The sequence below is a fragment of the Quercus suber genome, unplaced genomic scaffold (assembly GCF_002906115.3).
Source record: "Quercus suber isolate HL8 unplaced genomic scaffold, Cork oak 2.0 scaffold_218, whole genome shotgun sequence".
Lineage (NCBI taxonomy): Eukaryota > Viridiplantae > Streptophyta > Magnoliopsida > Fagales > Fagaceae > Quercus > Quercus suber.
In genome coordinates, this window is record NW_027069676.1 from 650,543 (window position 1) to 670,232 (window position 19,690).

Here is a 19,690-nt window from a genome sequence, read left to right on the forward strand (position 1 = left end):
ACACTAGTTGCCACAATCCCGCTCAACAACAGCAGCAAAAATAGGGGGGCAGCAACCTAAATCAAAAAGAAAAAGATTACAAGACAAGGACCACTTAGCAAGAAGATGGGCAGCCATATTAGCAGACCTATTTACCCAAGAGACAAAACATGAGAAGAATCAGAAAGCAGCACTTGCGTCTCCATAACTATAGACCTAATCCTCCATGGGAAAGTTTGGCAAGGATTGACAAGAGCATCACAACAAATCTTTGAATCAGATTCTATAAAAACACTCACAGTTCCAATTTGGCTGCCAACACTAAAGCCCATCTCACTGCTTCAGCTTCAGCTTGAAGAGGGAAGGTGGTTTTCACCTTTTGAGAGCAAGCAAAGACCAACCTTCCCCAATCCCTCGCCACTGCAGCAATAGAAGAAAATAAAGGCCCATAGCAACATCCACATTAATTTTAAACGAGAATCTCCCAAGGGGGGACCAAGCAAGAAGCCGCTTCGTAGGTCTCACAGGAACCGCTCAGCAGCTCTAGAATTCTGAAATTCAGCAAGAAGCCTCCCAATTCTAGAAGATAAGTCCTCAATACTTAGGGAGGTATTTTCAAAGATAACTTGATTCCTCAACTTCCAAACTCCATCAAAAAGAACAACTCCAAACAATAACAATTCATATTTCTGACCAGGAGATAAGTTAGACATGAAAGGGGGGAAAAAAAGGAAGTGAATAAGCTCTAAAGTAGAGGAAAGCCCAAGAGCTTCAGACCTCACTCCCCACTTACTATTGAACCATAGAGCTTTTGCCACCGGACAAAGAGCAAAGAGATGGAATGAGGACTCAATTTCTGAATTGCAAAGAGGACAAAGCGCCTCTCCAATATCCAAACATCTGGCTAAATTGGCTTTAGTAGGCCAACAATCCACTACAATTCTCCAAATTAACATTTTAAGCCTTTCATGTAGATTGGATTTTCAAAGTTGACGCCAAAGAGGCGCAGGTGGCTGATTAGCTGAGAAACCCCTACCAAACCAATAGGCAGATTTAACCGACAACTCCCCAGAGTTTGTAGGGGTCCAAATCCACCCATCCTCAACAACACAAGATGATACTGGGATTTTTAAAATTAATTCAATATCTGAATCCTCAAACCAATGCTTCAGCATATGGCTGTCCCAGGCATTATGATCAGAAGTTAGGAGTTGAGAAACCAACACTATTTCATCCGAATTAACCCCAACCTTGGGCTTAGGAATAAAACCCTGAAGATCTGGAATCCAAGGGTCATCCCAAATTCTTATGGAATTACCATCACCAACAGTCATACAAGCTGCATTAGAAAAAAGATGCTTGACACCTTCTAAACTTTTCCAAATTGGAGAGGAATGGCCTTGAGAACTATGAGACAGCCAATTATTTCTAATCTTATATTTAGCTCTAAGAGCCTTAACACAAAGATAGTTCTTACCAGACAATAACCACCAGGAAATCTTCGATAGAAGGGCTTGATTGAATTCCCAAGATTTCCTGAAACCCAAACCACCTTCCTTCAAAGGTCTACAAAGTGAGGACCACGAGATGGGAGTCCAAAAATGACTAGACTCCGTTTTAGGATTCCACCAAAACCTACGAACCACCGCATCCAATTGATCACAAAAATTCTTGGGGAATTGTAAGGCAGCCATGGTATAAGTTGGGATGAACTGAGCCACTGATTTAATTAAAGTTGCTCTTCTAGCCCAAGATAAATTTTTACTTTTCCATCCACTAAGCTTGCCCACTAACCTGTCTTTTACCAACCTGAGATCTTGGGACCTACTTTTAGTTAAAAACAAGGGAACACCAAGATAGGTGGAACATTGAGGAAGAGAATTAAGACCCCACCAACATTTTATTTGGTTGAGAAACTGAGAGCTAACACCTTTGGAGGGGAAGACACCTGATTTCTCCACGCTAATTAATTGACCAGACCAAGAACAATATTTTTCTAGGCACATTTTCAGCGAGACCAGCTCAGAATTCTTAGCTTTGCAAAACAGAATGATATCATCTGCATAGCAAAGTTTTGAAATAGCTGGCGCATTGCAGGCCACTTTCACTGGAGAAATATTCTTCTGATCCACCTCTCTATTAATCAGCCTCATAAGCACCTCACTACCAAGAATAAATAAGTATGGAGAGAGGTGATCCCCTTGTTTGAGGCCACGACTAGGCATAAAACATGGACCAATTCCCCTGTTTAGCAGCAAGGAATACTGAACAGTGGAGATGCATTGAAAAATTAAATTAGAGAACTTATCACTAAAACCAAAAGCTTTAAGCACCTTCATTAAGAAACTCCATTCCATTCTGTCATAGGCCTTCTGAAAATCTAGTTTTATTCCCATGTAACCTTTCTTCTTCTTCATAAGCTTGAAACTATGAACTATCTCTTGAGCAAGAACCACATTCTCTGTGATCCATCTATTAGGAACAAAGGCAACTTGGGCTGGATCCACTAATTTGTTCAGTAAAGGCCTAAGCCTATTTACAAGAATTTTTGTAATAATTTTGTAGCACACATTACAAAGACCAATAGGTCTGAAGTGATTAAAATTGCAAGCCCCAGATCTCTTAGGAAAGAGAGAAATATATGTATGATTAAAGCTTTTTAACATCCAGCCATTACGGAAAAAACTTTGCGTTGCAAGCACCACTTGATCCCCCACAACTCCCCAATAATGTTTGTAAAAAAGAGCAGGGAAGCCATCCGGGCCTGGGGCCTTTAAGGATTTCATCTCAAAAACCACCTTTCTAATTTCATCTCTAGAAGGTATTCTGCAAAGATCAGCATTATCTTCATCAGAGATACAGGATTCAATTAAATTCTCCAACTCTCTAAGAATATGAGGGTTACTAGATTGATACAGAGAATTGAATTTTCTTTCAAAGTAATCTTGGATATCAGCACTATTATTGATCCAGGAGCCATCCTTTAATTTAATTTTTGAGATACGATTTCTTCTCCTGCGATTGAGGATAGATAAATGGAAGAATCTTGACTTCCTATCACCCTCTNTGTAATTTTCTTAATTTTTATTGTTGGGCTAATAATTTTTGTATAGCATTTAAAAATATCAATAATATTGTTAATGGTGCAATATACAATTGAAACAAATTGCTAAAAATAATATATTATATATATACTAATTTTTTTTTTGAAAATCTGGGGGTGGGGGGTGCAGTGGCCCCCCAGGTCCAAGAATAATTCCGTCCCTGGTAAAAAGTGTACAATATTTATTACTTTTTGCAAATGTGTTTGGTATTTGTCATTCTTCATATGATAACAATATAAACATATAAAATATTTATATACTTTGATAGTTGTGAAGAGCTTTATAACCTAACTGACAGTCATCATGTTTTCAACCGACCATCATGATTTAAATTCATCCAACCTCAACTTAAAAAAAAAAAAAAAAAAAAAAAAAAAAAAAAAAAAAACTGTAGTTACTAGTAGACTGGTGAAATACCGTGCGTATAAAAGCAAGGATGCAGCTTGAGCAATAAGCTGCAAATACAAGTCGAGTTTTGTCGCTGCGGTCTCCCGGGTGTATGTCCATTTTTATTTTTATTTTTTATTTTAAAACCCATTAATTTTATCAGTATTGTGCTCTCTCCATCTATTGGGAAAAGTATCATTGTAGGGTACAGATACAAAAATTGTCTTCGGGTTCAAAAATCTGATAATTTTCATTTCATTTTCTTTCTGTATGTTCTTGAATCTTGGCCCATTTTTGGAAAAAGCTACAAAAACAGTGTCACCACTCACCAGTTAGTAGGTAAGAAAGAAAAAAGAGCATACGATATCATTCAATGAGACCCTCCAAAATTCAATGGGACATCATTCAGGTCAGTTGTCATTGTGCATTAACTTTTAGGTGTTGGCCTCGTTTCTCTGTCCAGAAACAAATCAAAATATAAATACCACAATACCTGGATGCTTTGTCCAGAGAAAATACGGTACATTGGTACCTACCCCAAACATTTGCGTGGAAAACTCATGGGAGATAATTAATTTTTAATGAATGCTCACCTTTTAAGTAGGCAGGGTTGAATGATGGAATTTTCGCCTTGTATGATTTTATCTTATTTTGTCTTTGTCTCGTGCTGCATGGTGGGGTAAATTGTCTTGCACATCCTTGCCTACAAAATTTTACTTTGTGTTAATCTGTCACACTCCTTCCGCACACTTATTATAATTTTTTTTTTAATAAAACCTGTTTTATTAATATAAACATACTTGAAATTGAAATTAAAATTAAAATTATTATTTTAATCAAACTAATTTTGAGTATGAATTGAATAATATTACCCAATTAGTGTTTAACAGGATAAAATCAAAATAAGACAAAAAACCTTAATATTCATGCATTTAAATACTTAATAATAAAAATTAAGTCTTTATAACACTAGTAGAGTGAGCCGGAACGGGGATGGGGTAGGGCTAAAAAGCCGAAACCCATCCCCCGCCCACCACCTTAATTTGCGGGGCAAGAAAAACTCTCACAGGGTGGAGTGAAATGGAGTAGGTCAAGGCAAGATGGGAAAAATTGTCATCTCAGTAGCTTCTTGATGATTGTTTGTTTATTATTATTTTCTACAATAAGTCATGGTTTGGAAATTGTGGCAGCTCAAATTATTAATATACTTGGAACTTTGGAAGTGCAAGTTGAGGCAACTCAAAGTTACCATAAACACAAACAAGGGGTAGGAATTATGATTTTATTTTTGGAAGAAATGGGTATCATGACCATGTGCCTATCTCTTTCAACGATGGGTATTATTGAATGTAATACATTACCTTTTTCATGAGATCAGTAAAAGTAGTACTCTAGCATGAAAAAGAAGAGGTAAAACTAATACTTTCACCATTCTAAAATGGATACCTCTTGAAATATGTGAGTACATTGCAAGTTCATATAAAATATAATTCATGTATAATACTTATTCATTATATTATATTTGATAATTATACCACGACATTAAAAAGAGGAAACATAAATTATTGTGCTTAATATAATTCATTTATATATGAACATGTTTTTGAATGAATTCACAATTATTTAATTACTTTGATTAAATTAATTACACAACATTTTATATCTTTAGCTTTTTGCTAGTTTTTGTTTCAATTGTTACTAAAAAAAACTAAATTTGAACATGAGTGTTATATACCAAATAAATTTTTTTTTGATATAAATCTTAAATAATAATCACATATTTTTTCAGTCCACACCTTTGTTTACACACACACACACACACACACACACACACACACATATACATTGCTAAATAGTTGTTAGAAAATTTTTTATAATTGAAAATATAAAAAACTAATTAAATAAAATTATTTATCTTTGAATACAAATAAATAATAAAAATTAAAACATTTACTTAGTTAAAAAGGTTAAAATGAATTAATTCATTAAAACCTTTACTTGGATGGAAGGATAAATGAATAATACCTATACCCCTTTCAAAGAAGATTGATACATAGAACTAATCAAAAAATGAGGTGGAATATCAAATGAGAGAATTATAAAAAAAATACATCATATAATGGAACCTTATGTTTTCATTCATGAGATTTTTACTTTTATACATATAAAAACGATGTTTTGATTGTAAATCCATCTCAAAACATATGAAAGCAACCAAAAATAAAATCATTTATCTACTTAACTTAATTTCCATATCATCCTTCAATTACAACCCACCATTATAAACCCATCAAAAGGCTTCTAGGAAGATTGTTATATTTATTTTGTATCTTTTTGATACCTCTCATTTGCAAAGTCATCTATTTATTTTGTACCTATTTTGGGATTAGGTTGAAAATCAATAGACAAACATCTTGTAAATTTTCTTCTTTACTTTATTTTTGAATTCATGTACGTGTGCTAAAAACTAAAATCGTATTTCATGTTGTATGTAGATGTTATATGAACTATTATGAAGACATGAAGAAACGGATTGAAAACATCACAAAACTAGGTCGAATATCTGAAGAGATAAGCAAAGAACACAAGGGATTCAATGAGTGGATATTGGTTGCAAGCCGACGTGACCATCAAACAATTCTTCAAGTACATACTTATATTCTCTGTCTCATGAATTGAATATACTTTAGTATTTAAATTTTATTCGATTGCATGGCTTAGTTAATTAATTAATAATAAATAATTTGTAGATACTTACTGATGGGAGAGACTCCGAGGCTGTCGACATTCAAGGACAACCTTTACCTACCTTGGTATACTTCGCACGTGAAAAGAGACCCCAATACCACCACCATTTTAAGGCAGGAGCCATGAATGCAATGGTAAACCATACATCATATCTGCATGCAAAATGCTTCACCAAGCTAATTCTTAGTTTGTTAGTATGTTATACTCATAATCATCTTTCCTAATAAAAAAAATTAGATAAGGGTGTCATCAAAGATAAGCAATAGTCCAATAATTCTTAACGTGGATTGCGATATATACTCAAATAATTCAAAGTCAGTTAGAGAAGCTTTATGCTTTTTTATGGATGAAGAAAAGGGAAATGAAGTTGGCTTTGTACAATTTCCACAAGCATTCGAGAACTTAACAAAAAATGATGTTTACAGTAGTTCCTTGAATGTAATAATGGAGGTAAGCATCAAAAAATAACTTTTAGTGATTTCAATATGTTGAATTGAAAAGGCATACCCTTGACTAGAAAAGATTTTAACGAAATTTCTATCGTGCTACACATTGAAACAAAGATGGAGATGCCAGGATATCATGGGAATGGAGGATCTTGCTATATTGGTACTGGGTGCTTCCACAAAAGAGAGACTCTTTCTGGGCAAAAGTATAGCAAGAGAAGTGTAGAGGAGAGTACAAGTGTACTAGAAGAGAAATGCCAAGTCCTTGCAAGTTCTAGCTATGAAGAGAACTCTAAGTGGGGAAAAGAGGTGTGTGTGTGTTCAATCATTTGAACCACCTATATGCTTATTTGTGATGTGTGTGTATGTGTACAATTCATTTGAATCTTCTATACACTTATTTGCAGATGGGTTTGAAGTATGACTGTGCAGTGGAAGATTTATTAACAGGATTAGCCATCCAATGTCGAGGTTGGAGATCCACATATTTCAATCCAGAAAGGAAGAGCTTTCTAGGAGTTGCTCCCACAACACTACTACAATCACTTGTACAACACAAAAGATGGTCTGAAGGTGATTTTCATATATTTGCCTCCAGGAATTGTCCCTTTGTGCTTGGATATAAAAAGATTCCCCTAAAACTTCAACTTTCATACTGTATCTACTTGCTATGGGCTCCAAATTGCTTGACTACGTTTTACTATGTTACTGTGCCATCTCTATGCTTGCTTAGAGGCATATCCTTATTTTCACATGTAAGAGACTTTTATTTCTTGAATTGAAGTTGTGTATTATTGTTGCTAAATTATCTTCTAAGAATATATTGTTCTTGCACTAGCAGATTTCAAGCTCATGGGTCCTAGCATTTGTATTTGTCATCTTTCTTCACCGTAGTTACAGCCTTGGAGAATTTATTCGGTTTGGGGGCACGTTCAAGGGTTGGTGGAATGATCAAAGGATGTGGCTATATAAAAGAACAACTTCCTACTTCTTTGGCTTGTTGGACTATATCCTAAAACAACTGGAGTTTTCAAAGTCTACCTTTGTCATCACAACAAAGGTGGTTGATGATGATGTGTCACAGAGATATGAGCAAGAGGTCATGGAGTTTGGTACTTCTTCTCCAATGTTTACCATTTTAGCAACCCTTGCTTTGCTAAACGCCTTTTGTTTCCTCGGTGCATTGAAGAGGGTCATTGCAGATGTGGAAATTTTGTTTTAGGAACGATTTGCATTGCAGATTCTTCTATGTGGTCTGCTAGTTCTCATCAACCTTCCAGTTTACCAAGGTCTTTTCTTCAGGAAAGACGTTGCTAGCCTGCCCACCTCAGTAACATTCAAATCAACTATATTTGCTTTATTGGCTTGTGCAATAACCCTATATTAATTTCTATGTTTGTGTCTCGCAAAACTTCTGTTGGTTAAGATATGGTTAATTTGATGGAACCATATATTGTCAAAATAATTATTGGAATTGATTAGAATTTGATTTATGTACTTTTCTTTTTGCTTCATTATTCAAATCTATCTATTAGTACCTAGAAACTGAAACTTAGTATTTATTGTTACTACGTTCATATTGAGTCATATCAACATAGCATTTCAATCTATTCAATGCATTTTGGTTCATTTCGGTCTATTTTAGTCCACTTTTGTCCATTTATTTAAGATGGTAAGGGAAAAAAAAAAGTTTAAGTTGAGAATACTTAATCTAAATCCAAATTTATTAAAAACATATATATATAGATCTCAAATTTGTGGCACTAAAAAATCAACAAATAGAACTAAATGCTGAATTTGGCTGGCTAGAGTTGGAAATCTTGCAAACTTTAGTGACTAGTATCTCCTAAAATACTGTAATGGCAGAGAAGACAATTTGTGTTTTAAGAGAAAAAGTACCATAAACTTTTATTAAGAAATTATCCATAATTAGTCAAAACTATATTAGAAAGGTGTGAAGGAATATTTGTTTTCCACTAACATATCTTGCAAAAAACCTGATATTGCGTATGTAATTGGGGGGGCATGTCAAATGGGCCCACAATATAGCTCAAATGGGTCACCATGCCCAATTTATACTTGAGCCTAATGCCAACCCTCGTCCCTAGCTATTGGCCTAAGCATTCCATTGTGGGGTGTCCTAGACCCGCTCAACCCGCCGGAACCGCTCGACCCTCCGCCACCCGAACTAAAAGCCGACCGATCCAAGCATCGTCGCGGTCGGTGACAGTTTTGTCCAACGAAACCCGACCCTTTTCAGTTCGAGTTTCGGTTTCACTCCTCTTAACTCGCCGGAACCGACCCGACCGAAGAATAGGTAGATTTCGCGAGATTTTCCTCCTTTTCTCTCTCAAATCAGCCCAGTTTTAGTGGAGATCTCCCTTTCTATGCCCAGATCCAGTGGAGATCTTGAGTTCTTCGCCCAAATCCGGTGTAGATCTTGCGATTTCCGCCCAGATCGAGTGGAGATCTCAAGTTCTCCGTCCAAATGCGGTGGTGATCTCGTTATCTCGGCGATTTTCAGTGCAAATGGAGTGAGTTTTTGCAGATTCCGGTGAAGTTTTTGCAGATTCTGGCGAAGTTTTCGAAGATCCAGGCGACATTTGCAAGATCTGGCGACTCTCTCCACCGACCGAACCGACCCGATCATCATCGAACCCGTAACCAACTCGATCGATTGACGCCGGTGGTTGGTTTCGGGTCCCTCCGCCTCCCACCCGACGTCGACAGGTCGGGTCCGGGTTAGGTCCAAAACCGACCCGGCCCGACTCGTGGACAGCCCTTAATTTCCACATATGCAAGGTCTACCCAAAGAGACATACATGGTTCAGCCAAACTAACAAAGAATATCTTCATGACCACATGTAAGTAGGTCGTCGAGATTTTCGTAGGGCTTAGTATACACATTTTCTACAATAATGTTATCAACTATCATTGAGTAACTATCTTTAAGACAATATTTGCTCCAAATCAAAAGATAGTTAGTTATAAGGTTCCTAACAAATTATTTCTAAGAGACAATAAGCGCCTAAATTCTACAAATATCAATAGCTGAGAATTCTAGAATTTCCTTGTATATGTGTATATTATGAAGTAAAAAACCAAATATATTTATATGAATAGTCAATGAAAAGATACCAATGAAAAGATACAATTGGCGAATCACAACTTTCAAAATATTGTTAAAAACTGTTATTAGACATTAAAATAGTCATCCCTCACTTAAAGCACATTTATACATAATCTTACAAATTTTTTAAACCTCAAATTTTTTGCGCTCTACTCTAAACTCGAACAAAGTTTGAGTGAAATATGGCCTATTTGGTAGTAGATTTCAAATAACAGTTTCAGTGTTTTTTATTTTTTTATTTTTTTTAAATGTTTTATTTTTTTATTTTTTATTTTATTTTAAGTGTATGGTAAGAATGATATATAGAGAGTATTTTGAGTTACAATTTTCAAATTATGGTATTTAAAACATGTATTTTAAAAACTTATCCATATCAGTTTTTAATGTTCAAGTAACATTGTAGAATACCCTTTTTGTAAATAAGTTGAAAATCGTAAGACTCACTTGACAAGACCAAACATAATTGGAACTCTCACAGGTTTTCATCTTTTGTCCTTCTCTCTCTCTTTCTCTCTTTTTTTCCTTAAATAAAATAGTATACTTTTACTATACATGTTATCACTTAAAAAAAAAAAAAAACACATCCACATATCAAACACACAATTTGGCATATCAAACACACAATTTGGTTGAAACATGGTTATAAACATATTTTTTACATTATAAGTACTTTAAATGCGTGTTTTCACGCTACTTTGTAAACAACAATTTTCACGTTATTTTGAACACCAATACTTAAATACATTTACCGAACAACTACTTTACTCTAGCAAAATGGCTTTTGAGAGCTTTGTTTTTGTGCAATTAGAATTTGAACGCAAGTTTCTTATCCCATGATAACCCACACAAACTCAAATTTATTTTATCGTGATTGGGTTGAACCTTGTACAATAGCCTCATATTTGTTTGCAATATCGCAGGCACCATCATTTTCCTGTCATTTGAACCTCTCACTCTCTCTCTCTCTCTCTCTCTCTCCTTGTTTTGTTAGTTTATCAAAGTTGATAATATCCAACTTTGACTTCAACCAGCTCTAGCTGCTCCCATTTAAATCTTTCCACAAATTTTTACTTGCTCTAGCTGTCCTGGTTATTTGTGTGTACGGTGTGTCGTAATAAGGTGTGCATTAACAATTACCCTTTGGTCAATCAATCCTACTCTCATGCGTCTTATCTACTTTTCTACTTGGCTCCTATTATACATGCCTTTTTCCCCTCTTTTCTTTTTTTTTTTTTTTAACTTTTGGCAGTACTATATACATCCTGTGTAACTCACCTAAAGCACCATAGGAGAAAGAGCGAGGGATGGCAAAAGATGAAAATCTTCCTCTTTTTGCAACAAAGTTAGCAAAGGGACGAATCCTTTTCCAATTCTATTCACTTTTAATTTTCGTGGGTATATGCTTCATCTTTGCATATAGACTGAGCCACATACCAGCGAAAGGAGAACCGGGAAGATGGGCTTGGATGGGATTGTTTTTCTCAGAGCTTTGGTTTTGTTTTTATTGGTTTGTCACTACGGTTGTCCGATGGAACCCCATCTATCGTAACACTTTCAAAGATCGCCTCTCTCACAGGTATATCTTTCTGTTTCACATGCCTGCCTAGCTAGCTTATATATATTGCATGCAAACTTGATTTTAACTCAATCAATTCTAATACCCATATATAAATCCAACCAAATTGGGAATCTATCGAGATGTTATTAGGTGTGGTAGGATGTATTGAATTTTAATAAATTTTAAGTAAAATGCTGATGTGGCAATCACTTATTGGATGGTGTAAAACATAGGTTTTACACCCCATCCTTACAGAATTTAATCTCATATATAAATGCAGTGTAACTCATTGAAAGCACCATAGGAGCTAGAAAGAGTGAGAGAGATGGCAAAAGGTGATAATCTTCCTCTTTTTGAAACAAAGTCAGCAAAGGGACGAATCCTTTTCCAATTCTGTTCACTTTTAATTTTCGTGGGAACATGCTTCATCTTCGCATAAAGGCCGAGTCACATACCAGAAAAAGGAGAACCAGGAAGATGGGCATGGATGGGATTGTTTTTCTCAGAGCTTTGGTTTTGTTTTTATTGGTTTGTCACTACGGTTGTCCGATGGAATCCCATCTATCGTAACACTTTCAAAGTTCGCCTCTCTCACAGGTATATCTCTCTGTTTCACATGCCTAGCAAGCTTATAAATATCGCATGCAAACTTGATTTTCTATGTATGCGTTTGTGTATTACATGCTTTTCTTGCTGAGTGTGATTGTATATATATAATAAACAGATACGAAAAAGCTTTGCCTAGCATAGACATATTCGTGTGCACCGCAGACCCTGTGATAGAACCACCAGTTATGGTGATAAACACAATCCTATCAGTCATGGCTTATGACTATCCACCTGAGAAGCTAAACGTTTATCTATCAGATGATGTTGGTTCAGATTTGACGTTTTATGCTATGCTAGAGGCCTCACGTTTCTCAAAGATTTGGCTGCCGTTTTGCAAGAAGTTCAAAGTAGAACCAACATCGCTGGAGGCTTATTTCCGCACAACTGTTGAGCCACTTGGGGAGCCTGTCTTGGCCAAGGAGTGGTCAACTGTTAAGGTACATCTCTTTTTTTTGGGTAAAATTAAGGTACATCTCTTGCTATCATGCTCTCCTCATTATTTGCAAAACACCATTCATTGTTGGATAAAATAAGACGACCCTCATCATTTTAATTGAAAAAAAGAAAAAGAAAAAAAAAAACCTCCACTTTAAGGTTATTAACATTTTACTATTTCTTAGATCATATATATATATATATAAATGCTAGAGGCCTCACGTTTCTCAAAGATTTGGCTGCCGTTTTGCAAGAAGTTCAAAGTAGAACCAAGATCGCCGGAGGCTTATTTCCGCACAGCTGTTGAGCCACTTGGGGAGCCTGTCATGGCCAAGGAGTGGTCAACTGTCAAGGTACATCTCATGCTATCATGCTCTCCTCATTTGCAAAACACCATTTATTGTTTGATGGTACAACCCTCGTCATTTCATATGAAAAAAAAAAAAAAAGAAAAAAAAGAAAAAAAAAAAAAAAGACACTTCAGTGTTAAGATCTTACTATTTCTTTGATCATATAAATTAGCTTTATAGCATAACTGGTAGATACATTTTGGTATTTGTAACATAGACATCTGCGGTTTAAATTTGTTCACCTTCAACTATATATATTTAATAGACCTTGCTAGCTAGAGTAACATGACTAAGGAGAATAAAGTGAATAACTGTTAAAAAAAAAAAAAAAAACTGTAGTGAAAATTATTAATTACTAGTAGACTGTTGAATTACCGTGCATAGAAGCAAGGATGCTACTTGGGCAATATGCTGCAAATACAAGTCAAGAGTTTTGTTGCTGTGGTCTCCCGGGTATATGTCTCTCTTTTTTCTTTTTCTTATTTTAACCCATTTTTAATTTTATCAGCATTGTGCTCTCCCAATCTATTGGGCATAGGAGTCAAATAAACTTATACATATTTCCCTTCGTTTTCCAATCATATGGGGTGTTGTATATTCTAGGAAAAGTATTATTCTCGGGTACATGGAGTTTAATGTTCTTTTGTTGAGCAATAATTGGCATTTGAATATTGATTCCCGTGATTAAGATAGAAAATGCAAGGGAAACCCAAGGATTTTTTTTTTTTTTTTAAAAACAAATGAAAAATGAATTTTTAGTGTGAATTTATAGATCTCACACCACATGACAGTAAAGATAGTACCATGTGTATCACAAGGAGGCTTTGATGAGTCTATTATTATGGACACAACACATTCATTAAAGTGCTACTACTCAAACTACTCAACCCCGGTCAAATATCATTTACAGCAATTAGTAATTAACCAAGAATTGGTATTTACCGATTTAGATTCTTCTGTTGTTTATTAAAATAAAGAATAAGACCTTTTGTGGGTGTGGGGCCCATCAGCTACATCAATATGAATGTAGAATGAGTCAGTATTTATTTCAGCCACACAGAATTTCAATGTAGCTAAGATAACTGATACTTCTTGTTAAAATTGTTGTGTGATTATGATTGAATAATAATGTTAACAGAAGTAAAGGAGAGATAGCACATATAAAAGTTTACGTGATCCGGCTTGACGACCTACATTCACAATGAAAAAGCTCTTATATGATTATATATTGACACTAAACATTTTGCATTACAATGACCCCAATATAAGGTCTCCACTGTTGGAAATATATAATATATGTCTAACACTTCTATTTATGCGGGGTACTTGTCAAAATCAAATTTTGTCATGATTTGTCTTACAAGCACAGCCACACACACATATACAAAATTTGTCTTCCGTCTAAAAATTCTGATCATTTTCAATTCATTTATTTCTATAGTCCCTCCCTGTCCATGTTTGGAAAAAAAAGTTACCAAAACAGTGTCACCAGTTAGAAGATAAACAAGAAAAGAGAGCATACGACATAATTCAACGGGACCCTCCAAAATTAATACCATCAAAATCCTCCAGTCGGTTGTCACTGTGCATTGATTTTTTGGTGTTGGCCTTTGCAACTTGTTCAATCCAGAAACGAATCAAATATAAATATCAGGATGTTTTTTTCTAGAGAAAACATGGTCCCAGCTGCCCCAAACATTTGCGTGGAAAACTCATTGTTAATGAATGCTCACCTTTTAAGTAGCTTCTTGGTGTTTGATTGTTTGTTATTATCTTCTACGATAATAAGTCATGGTTTGGAAATGGTTTTGACTGCTCAAATAGTTATTATATATCGGAAGTGCAGGTTGAGGCAACTCAAAGTTACTATATATATAAACAAACAAGTAGGTAGGAATTATGATTTTTCTACGTATATAATAGCTAGCTAATTACTGACTTTGAGGAAGAAATGGGTATCCCCATGTATAATTACTACTTATTCCTATCGTTTTACTGTCAAAAAAAAAAATTATTCCACATATTATATTTGATATTAATAGGTGATGCTAACGAATGCCCTTAGGACAATAATTAATCTGTTTTAGAAAAGTTTTGGCACCACCTTTATGGAAAATGAAAAAAACTGTTAAAATATTAATTGCTTGTCTTTCTCCCATAAATACTTTCTTTAAATAGATTGTTAACCATTACTCTAAAGCATCCGTTAACATTTCTTTTATGGCATGTTTAGATGTTTAAAAAGGGAGGGGGAGTAGAGTAGAGGGAGGGAGAGTAATGCAATTACCTTATTTGGAAGTTTTTTAAAGAATGAGGGGGAGGGGTTCGGAGGAGTTTGGAGGAGTTTGGAGGGGTTTGGACTCCCTCTAGCCCCCCAATTTTAATTCCCCCAAATTGGAGAGATTTAGAGGGGGAGTAGAGTATATAAACTATTGACCAAGTAAATTACCTAATTTACCCTTATTATATTAACAAAATTACACAAGGGGAAGGGCTAATTACTCCCTTCCCCTTACTAATTTTAAAAACATCCAAATAAGGTGGAGGTGAATCATTCTCCTCTACTCTCCTCCCCACTACTCCCCTTCCCTCTACTCCCCTCTACTCTCCCTCCTCTCTAAACTTCCAAACAAGCCATTAATTATATACTAGATGTCATTAAAAAAGAGAGGAAAAATAGAACTGTGAATTATCAATAATTCATATAATTCAGTTTATGAACTATGAACATGTTATTGAATAAATTCAAATATTTGTTTATTTTTACTGACGTAATTGCACAATATTTTCTATATTTTGCTTTTTGTTTTGCTAGTTTTTGTTTAAATCATTGCTAAAGCAACTAAACTTGAACATGAGCGTCATATTTCAAATAAATTGTTTTTGATATAAACTTAAATAATAACCATATACTTTTCCAGGAAGAACCAAATCTAAATCCTCCCTCCCCACTTTTCGTGAGAAAAAGAAAACATATTAAATTTCTTTTATATTAATTTAGTGGACCACCTACAAAAATAATACATAAATGAATGCAAATGTTTCTAAAAAAGAAAAAATAATATTAAATAAAACAATATTATTTTTTGCTGAAAAAAAAAAAAAAAAAAACTAAATATAGTTAGCAAATGATTAAAAAATTTGCTAATGTGAAAGATTAAATGAAGAGTATCCAATTTTCTACTCAATTAACACCCCAAATGACAAAGTTTGAGGCTATTGTACCTTCGAATGAATAAACGTGTAGAACAAATTATTAGTCGGCAACTTGAGAAAACACATGCTAGACACCTTTTATTTTGAAAGTAATTTATCAGTCAAAACATTTGTTCACACACGTGGCATTTGCACTTTGGCAACCATTTATGGTGCACAATATCTATCCCTGCTAAGTCGTTGTCCAAAAATTTTATTAAAATATTAACACTAAAGAAATAAATTATTTACCTTTGAATACGAATAAATTTTAAACTTTAAAAATTATTAAAATCTTTGCTTAGGTAAAAGATTAAATAAATTAATTCATTAAAAACCTTTACTTGGATAGAAAGCTAAATGAATAATACCTCTATCTCTTTCAAAGAAGATTGATACATAGAACTAATCGAAAAATGAGATGGAATGTCAAATGAGAGAATTATAAATAAAAAATATGTTCTGTGATAGAACCTTATATTTGCACTCATAAGGTTCTTACTTTTATATATAAATACGATGTTATAATCATAATTCGTCTCAAAACCTATGAAAGCATCCAAAAATGCAATCATTTATCAACTTAACTTTTCATATTATCCTTCAATTAGAAGTTTAGAACCCGTCATTATTAACCCATCTAAAGACTTCTAGGAAGATTGTCATACTTATTTTAAATCGTTTTGATACTTGTCTTTTGCAAAGTTATCTATTTAGAGCACTAGTATCGGTAAGTGCAAAATAGTGCAAAATAGAAAAAGTATTGAGATAAGCACATTTTGACTGAAAAAACACCCACACCAGTGGGTGTAAAATTGTGCATAAATGCACAAGTATTACAGTAACTGTGCATATATGCATAGTTACTGTAGCTTGTGCATATAATATTTTAGCATTTTTTTGATAGTGTTGGGTATGGGAGAGAGGGGTAGTGAGTGAGGAAATAATAAAAATTTATAAAAGAATGAATATTTTATTGAATAAATGTGTAGAATAGATAGACTGATGAGGATGTTTTGTAAGGGTGTGTAAAATAGAAAAAGTAAGTTTTTTTGTGTAAAATAAAAGAAAACTTTTACACTTACTGATGTGGTTGCTCTTATTTTGTATCTATTTTGGGATTAGGTTGAAAATAAGCTTATAAATGTCATGTCAATTTTCTTCTTTTCTTTATTTTTCAATTCAAAAACGTGTGCTAAAGAATAAAATCATGCAAGTTTCATGTTGTATGTAGATGTTATATGAAGAAATGAAGAAACGGATTGAAAACACCACAAAACTAGGTCAAATATCCGAAGAAATAAGCAAAGCACACAAGGGATTCAATGAGTGGATATTTGTTTCAAGCCGATGTCACCATCAAACAATTCTTCAAGTACATACCGTATATAAGTTTTTTTTCTCATGAATTGAATATACTTGAATGTTTTTAAAAATATTTATTTCATGGCTTAGTTAATTAATATTAACTAATTTGTAGATACTTATTGATGGGAGAGAGTTTGAGGCTATGGACATTCAAGGACAAACTTTGCCTACTTTAGTATACCTGTCACGTGAAAAGAGACCCCAATACCACCACCATTTTAAGGCAGGAGCCATGAATGCATTGGTAAGCCATATATCATAAAATGCTTGACCAAGCTAGTTTTATTTTTTGTAGTCTCAACTCTCAATAGCCATAAAATCCATATGTTATTATTATTTTTTAAGTATTTTGTAATCATAATTATTCTTCATAATAAAATAATACTAGATAAGGGTGTCATCGAGGATAAGCAACAGTCCAATAATTCTTAACGTGGATTGCGACATGTACTCAAACAATTCAATGTCAATTAGAGATGCTTTATGCTTTTTTATGGATGAAGAAAAGGGAAATGAAGTTGGCTTCGTACAATTTCCACAAGCCTTCGAGAACCTTACAAAAAATGATGTTTATAGTAGTTCCTTGAATGTATTAATGGAGGTAAGCATCAAAAAATTGATTTCAATTTGTTGAATTGAAAATGTGTACCCCTAACTTGAGAAGATATTATAACAAAATTTATTCCTATGGTATACATTGCAACAAAGCTGGAGATGCCAGGATTTGATGGGAATGGCGGGCCTTGCTATTTTGGTACTGGGTGCTTCCACAGAAGAGAGACTCTTTCTGGGCAAGAGTATAGCAAGATATATAATGCAGATTGGAAGAGATGGAGAAATAGAAGTGTAGAGGATAGTACAAGTGTATTAGAAGAGACATGCAAAGTCCTTGCAAGTTGTAGCTATGAAGAGAACACTCAATGGGGAAAAGAGGTCTCTATGTGTGTTCAATTCATTTGAACCTCCTACATACTTATTTATGATGTGTGTACAATTCATTTGAACCTCCTATACACTTATTTGCAGATGGGCTTGAAGTATGACTGTGCAGTGGAAGATGTATTAACAGGAATAGCCGTGCAATGTCGAGGATGGAGATCCATATATTTCACTCCAGAAAGGAAGGGTTTCCTAGGACTTGCTCCCACAACTCTTCTCCAGTCCCTTGTACAACACAAAAGATGGTCTGAGGGTGATTTTCATATATTTGCCTCTAGGCATTGTCCCTTTGTGCTTGGATATAAAAAGATTCCCCTAAAGCTTCAACTTACCTATTGTATGAATTTGCTATGGGCTGCAAATTGCTTAGCTACATTATACTATGTTATTGTGCCATCTCTATGCTTGCTTAGAGGCATATCCTTGTTTCCTGAGGTAGGAGATTTTTATTTCGTAAGACGAAATTGCCTATTATTGTTGTTAAATTATCTTCTAAGAATATAATCATCTTGCTCTTGCACTGACAGATTACAAACTCATGGGTACTAGCATTTGTATTTGTCATCATTGTCCATCGTGCATACAGCCTAGGAGAATTTGTTTGGTTTGGGGGCACATTCAAGGGTTGGTGGAATGATCAAAGGATGTGGTTATATAAAAGAACAACTTCCTACTTCTTTGGCTTCTTGGACTATATCCTAAAACGACTGGGGTTTACAAATTCAACCTTTGTCATCACAACAAAAGTGGCTGATGATAATGTGTCACAGAGATATGAGCAAGAGGTCATGGAGTTTGGTACTACTTCTCAAATGTTTACCATTTTAGCAACACTTGCATTGCTAAATGCCATTTGTTTCGTCAGCGGATTGAAGTGGGTGATTGCAGATGTGGAAACTTTGGTTAGGGAACAATTTGCATTACAGATTCTTCTATGTGGTCTGCTAGTTTTTATCAACCTTCCTATTTACCAAGGTCTTTTCTTCAGGAAAGACGTTGCTAGCCTGCCCACCTCTGTAACATACCAATCAACTATGTTTGCGCTATTGGCTTGTGCTATAGCCGTATACTAATTCCTAAGTTTGTCTCGCAAAACTTTTGTTGGCTAAGATATACTCTGATGGGACCATATCTTTTCAGAATAACTGTAAAAATATATTATGATTTTATTTTTATCTTTATTTTTCAATTCTCATGTTTGCCACTTTAGTTTTGTTGGATGGATACTTTGTGTCATAGAATGTTATTTTTCTATTACCACCCTAAAAGCCTTGGTGGAACTTAAAATTTTCTTTTGTCATTAAGTTATTGAATTTTGTTGTTCCATGTTTCATAAAAGTTTAAACATGGTAGAAACATAAGTAGTGTGCATTTGTTTCATCTTATAAGAACACAATATGATTATTTAAAAAAAAAAATGCATATCTTTGTTTCATATTATA

General features: G+C 34.4%; 1 protein-coding gene and 1 pseudogene across 1 annotated transcript; both read left to right on the forward strand.

The window, feature by feature from the left end:
* Window positions 1–5,990: 5,990 nt before the first annotated feature.
* Window positions 5,991–8,051, forward strand: LOC111992615 (cellulose synthase-like protein E6; annotated as a pseudogene).
* Window positions 8,052–11,094: 3,043 nt separating this feature from the next.
* LOC111992614 (cellulose synthase-like protein E6) lies at window positions 11,095–19,449 on the forward strand. Its single transcript, XM_065779813.1, has 8 exons — window positions 11,095–11,370; window positions 12,077–12,398; window positions 17,176–17,316; window positions 17,422–17,553; window positions 17,698–17,910; window positions 18,018–18,242; window positions 18,336–18,683; window positions 18,776–19,449. Exons 1-8 carry the CDS (start codon window positions 11,099–11,101, stop codon window positions 19,319–19,321), a joined length of 2,199 nt encoding a protein of 732 aa, XP_065635885.1. The 5' UTR covers window positions 11,095–11,098; the 3' UTR covers window positions 19,322–19,449.
* Window positions 19,450–19,690: the final 241 nt, after the last annotated feature.

Excerpts from the sequence above, each read along its gene's own strand:
- LOC111992614 (XM_065779813.1), top strand. The coding sequence starts at position 11,099 with ATGGCAAAAGATGAAAATCTTCCTCTTTTTGCAACAAAGTTAGCAAAG. Across the intron at positions 11,371-12,076 it reads AAAGATCGCCTCTCTCACAG|ATACGAAAAAGCTTTGCCTA; the intron begins GTATATCTTTCT and ends TATAATAAACAG. Across the intron at positions 18,684-18,775 it reads GCATATCCTTGTTTCCTGAG|ATTACAAACTCATGGGTACT; the intron begins GTAGGAGATTTT and ends TTGCACTGACAG.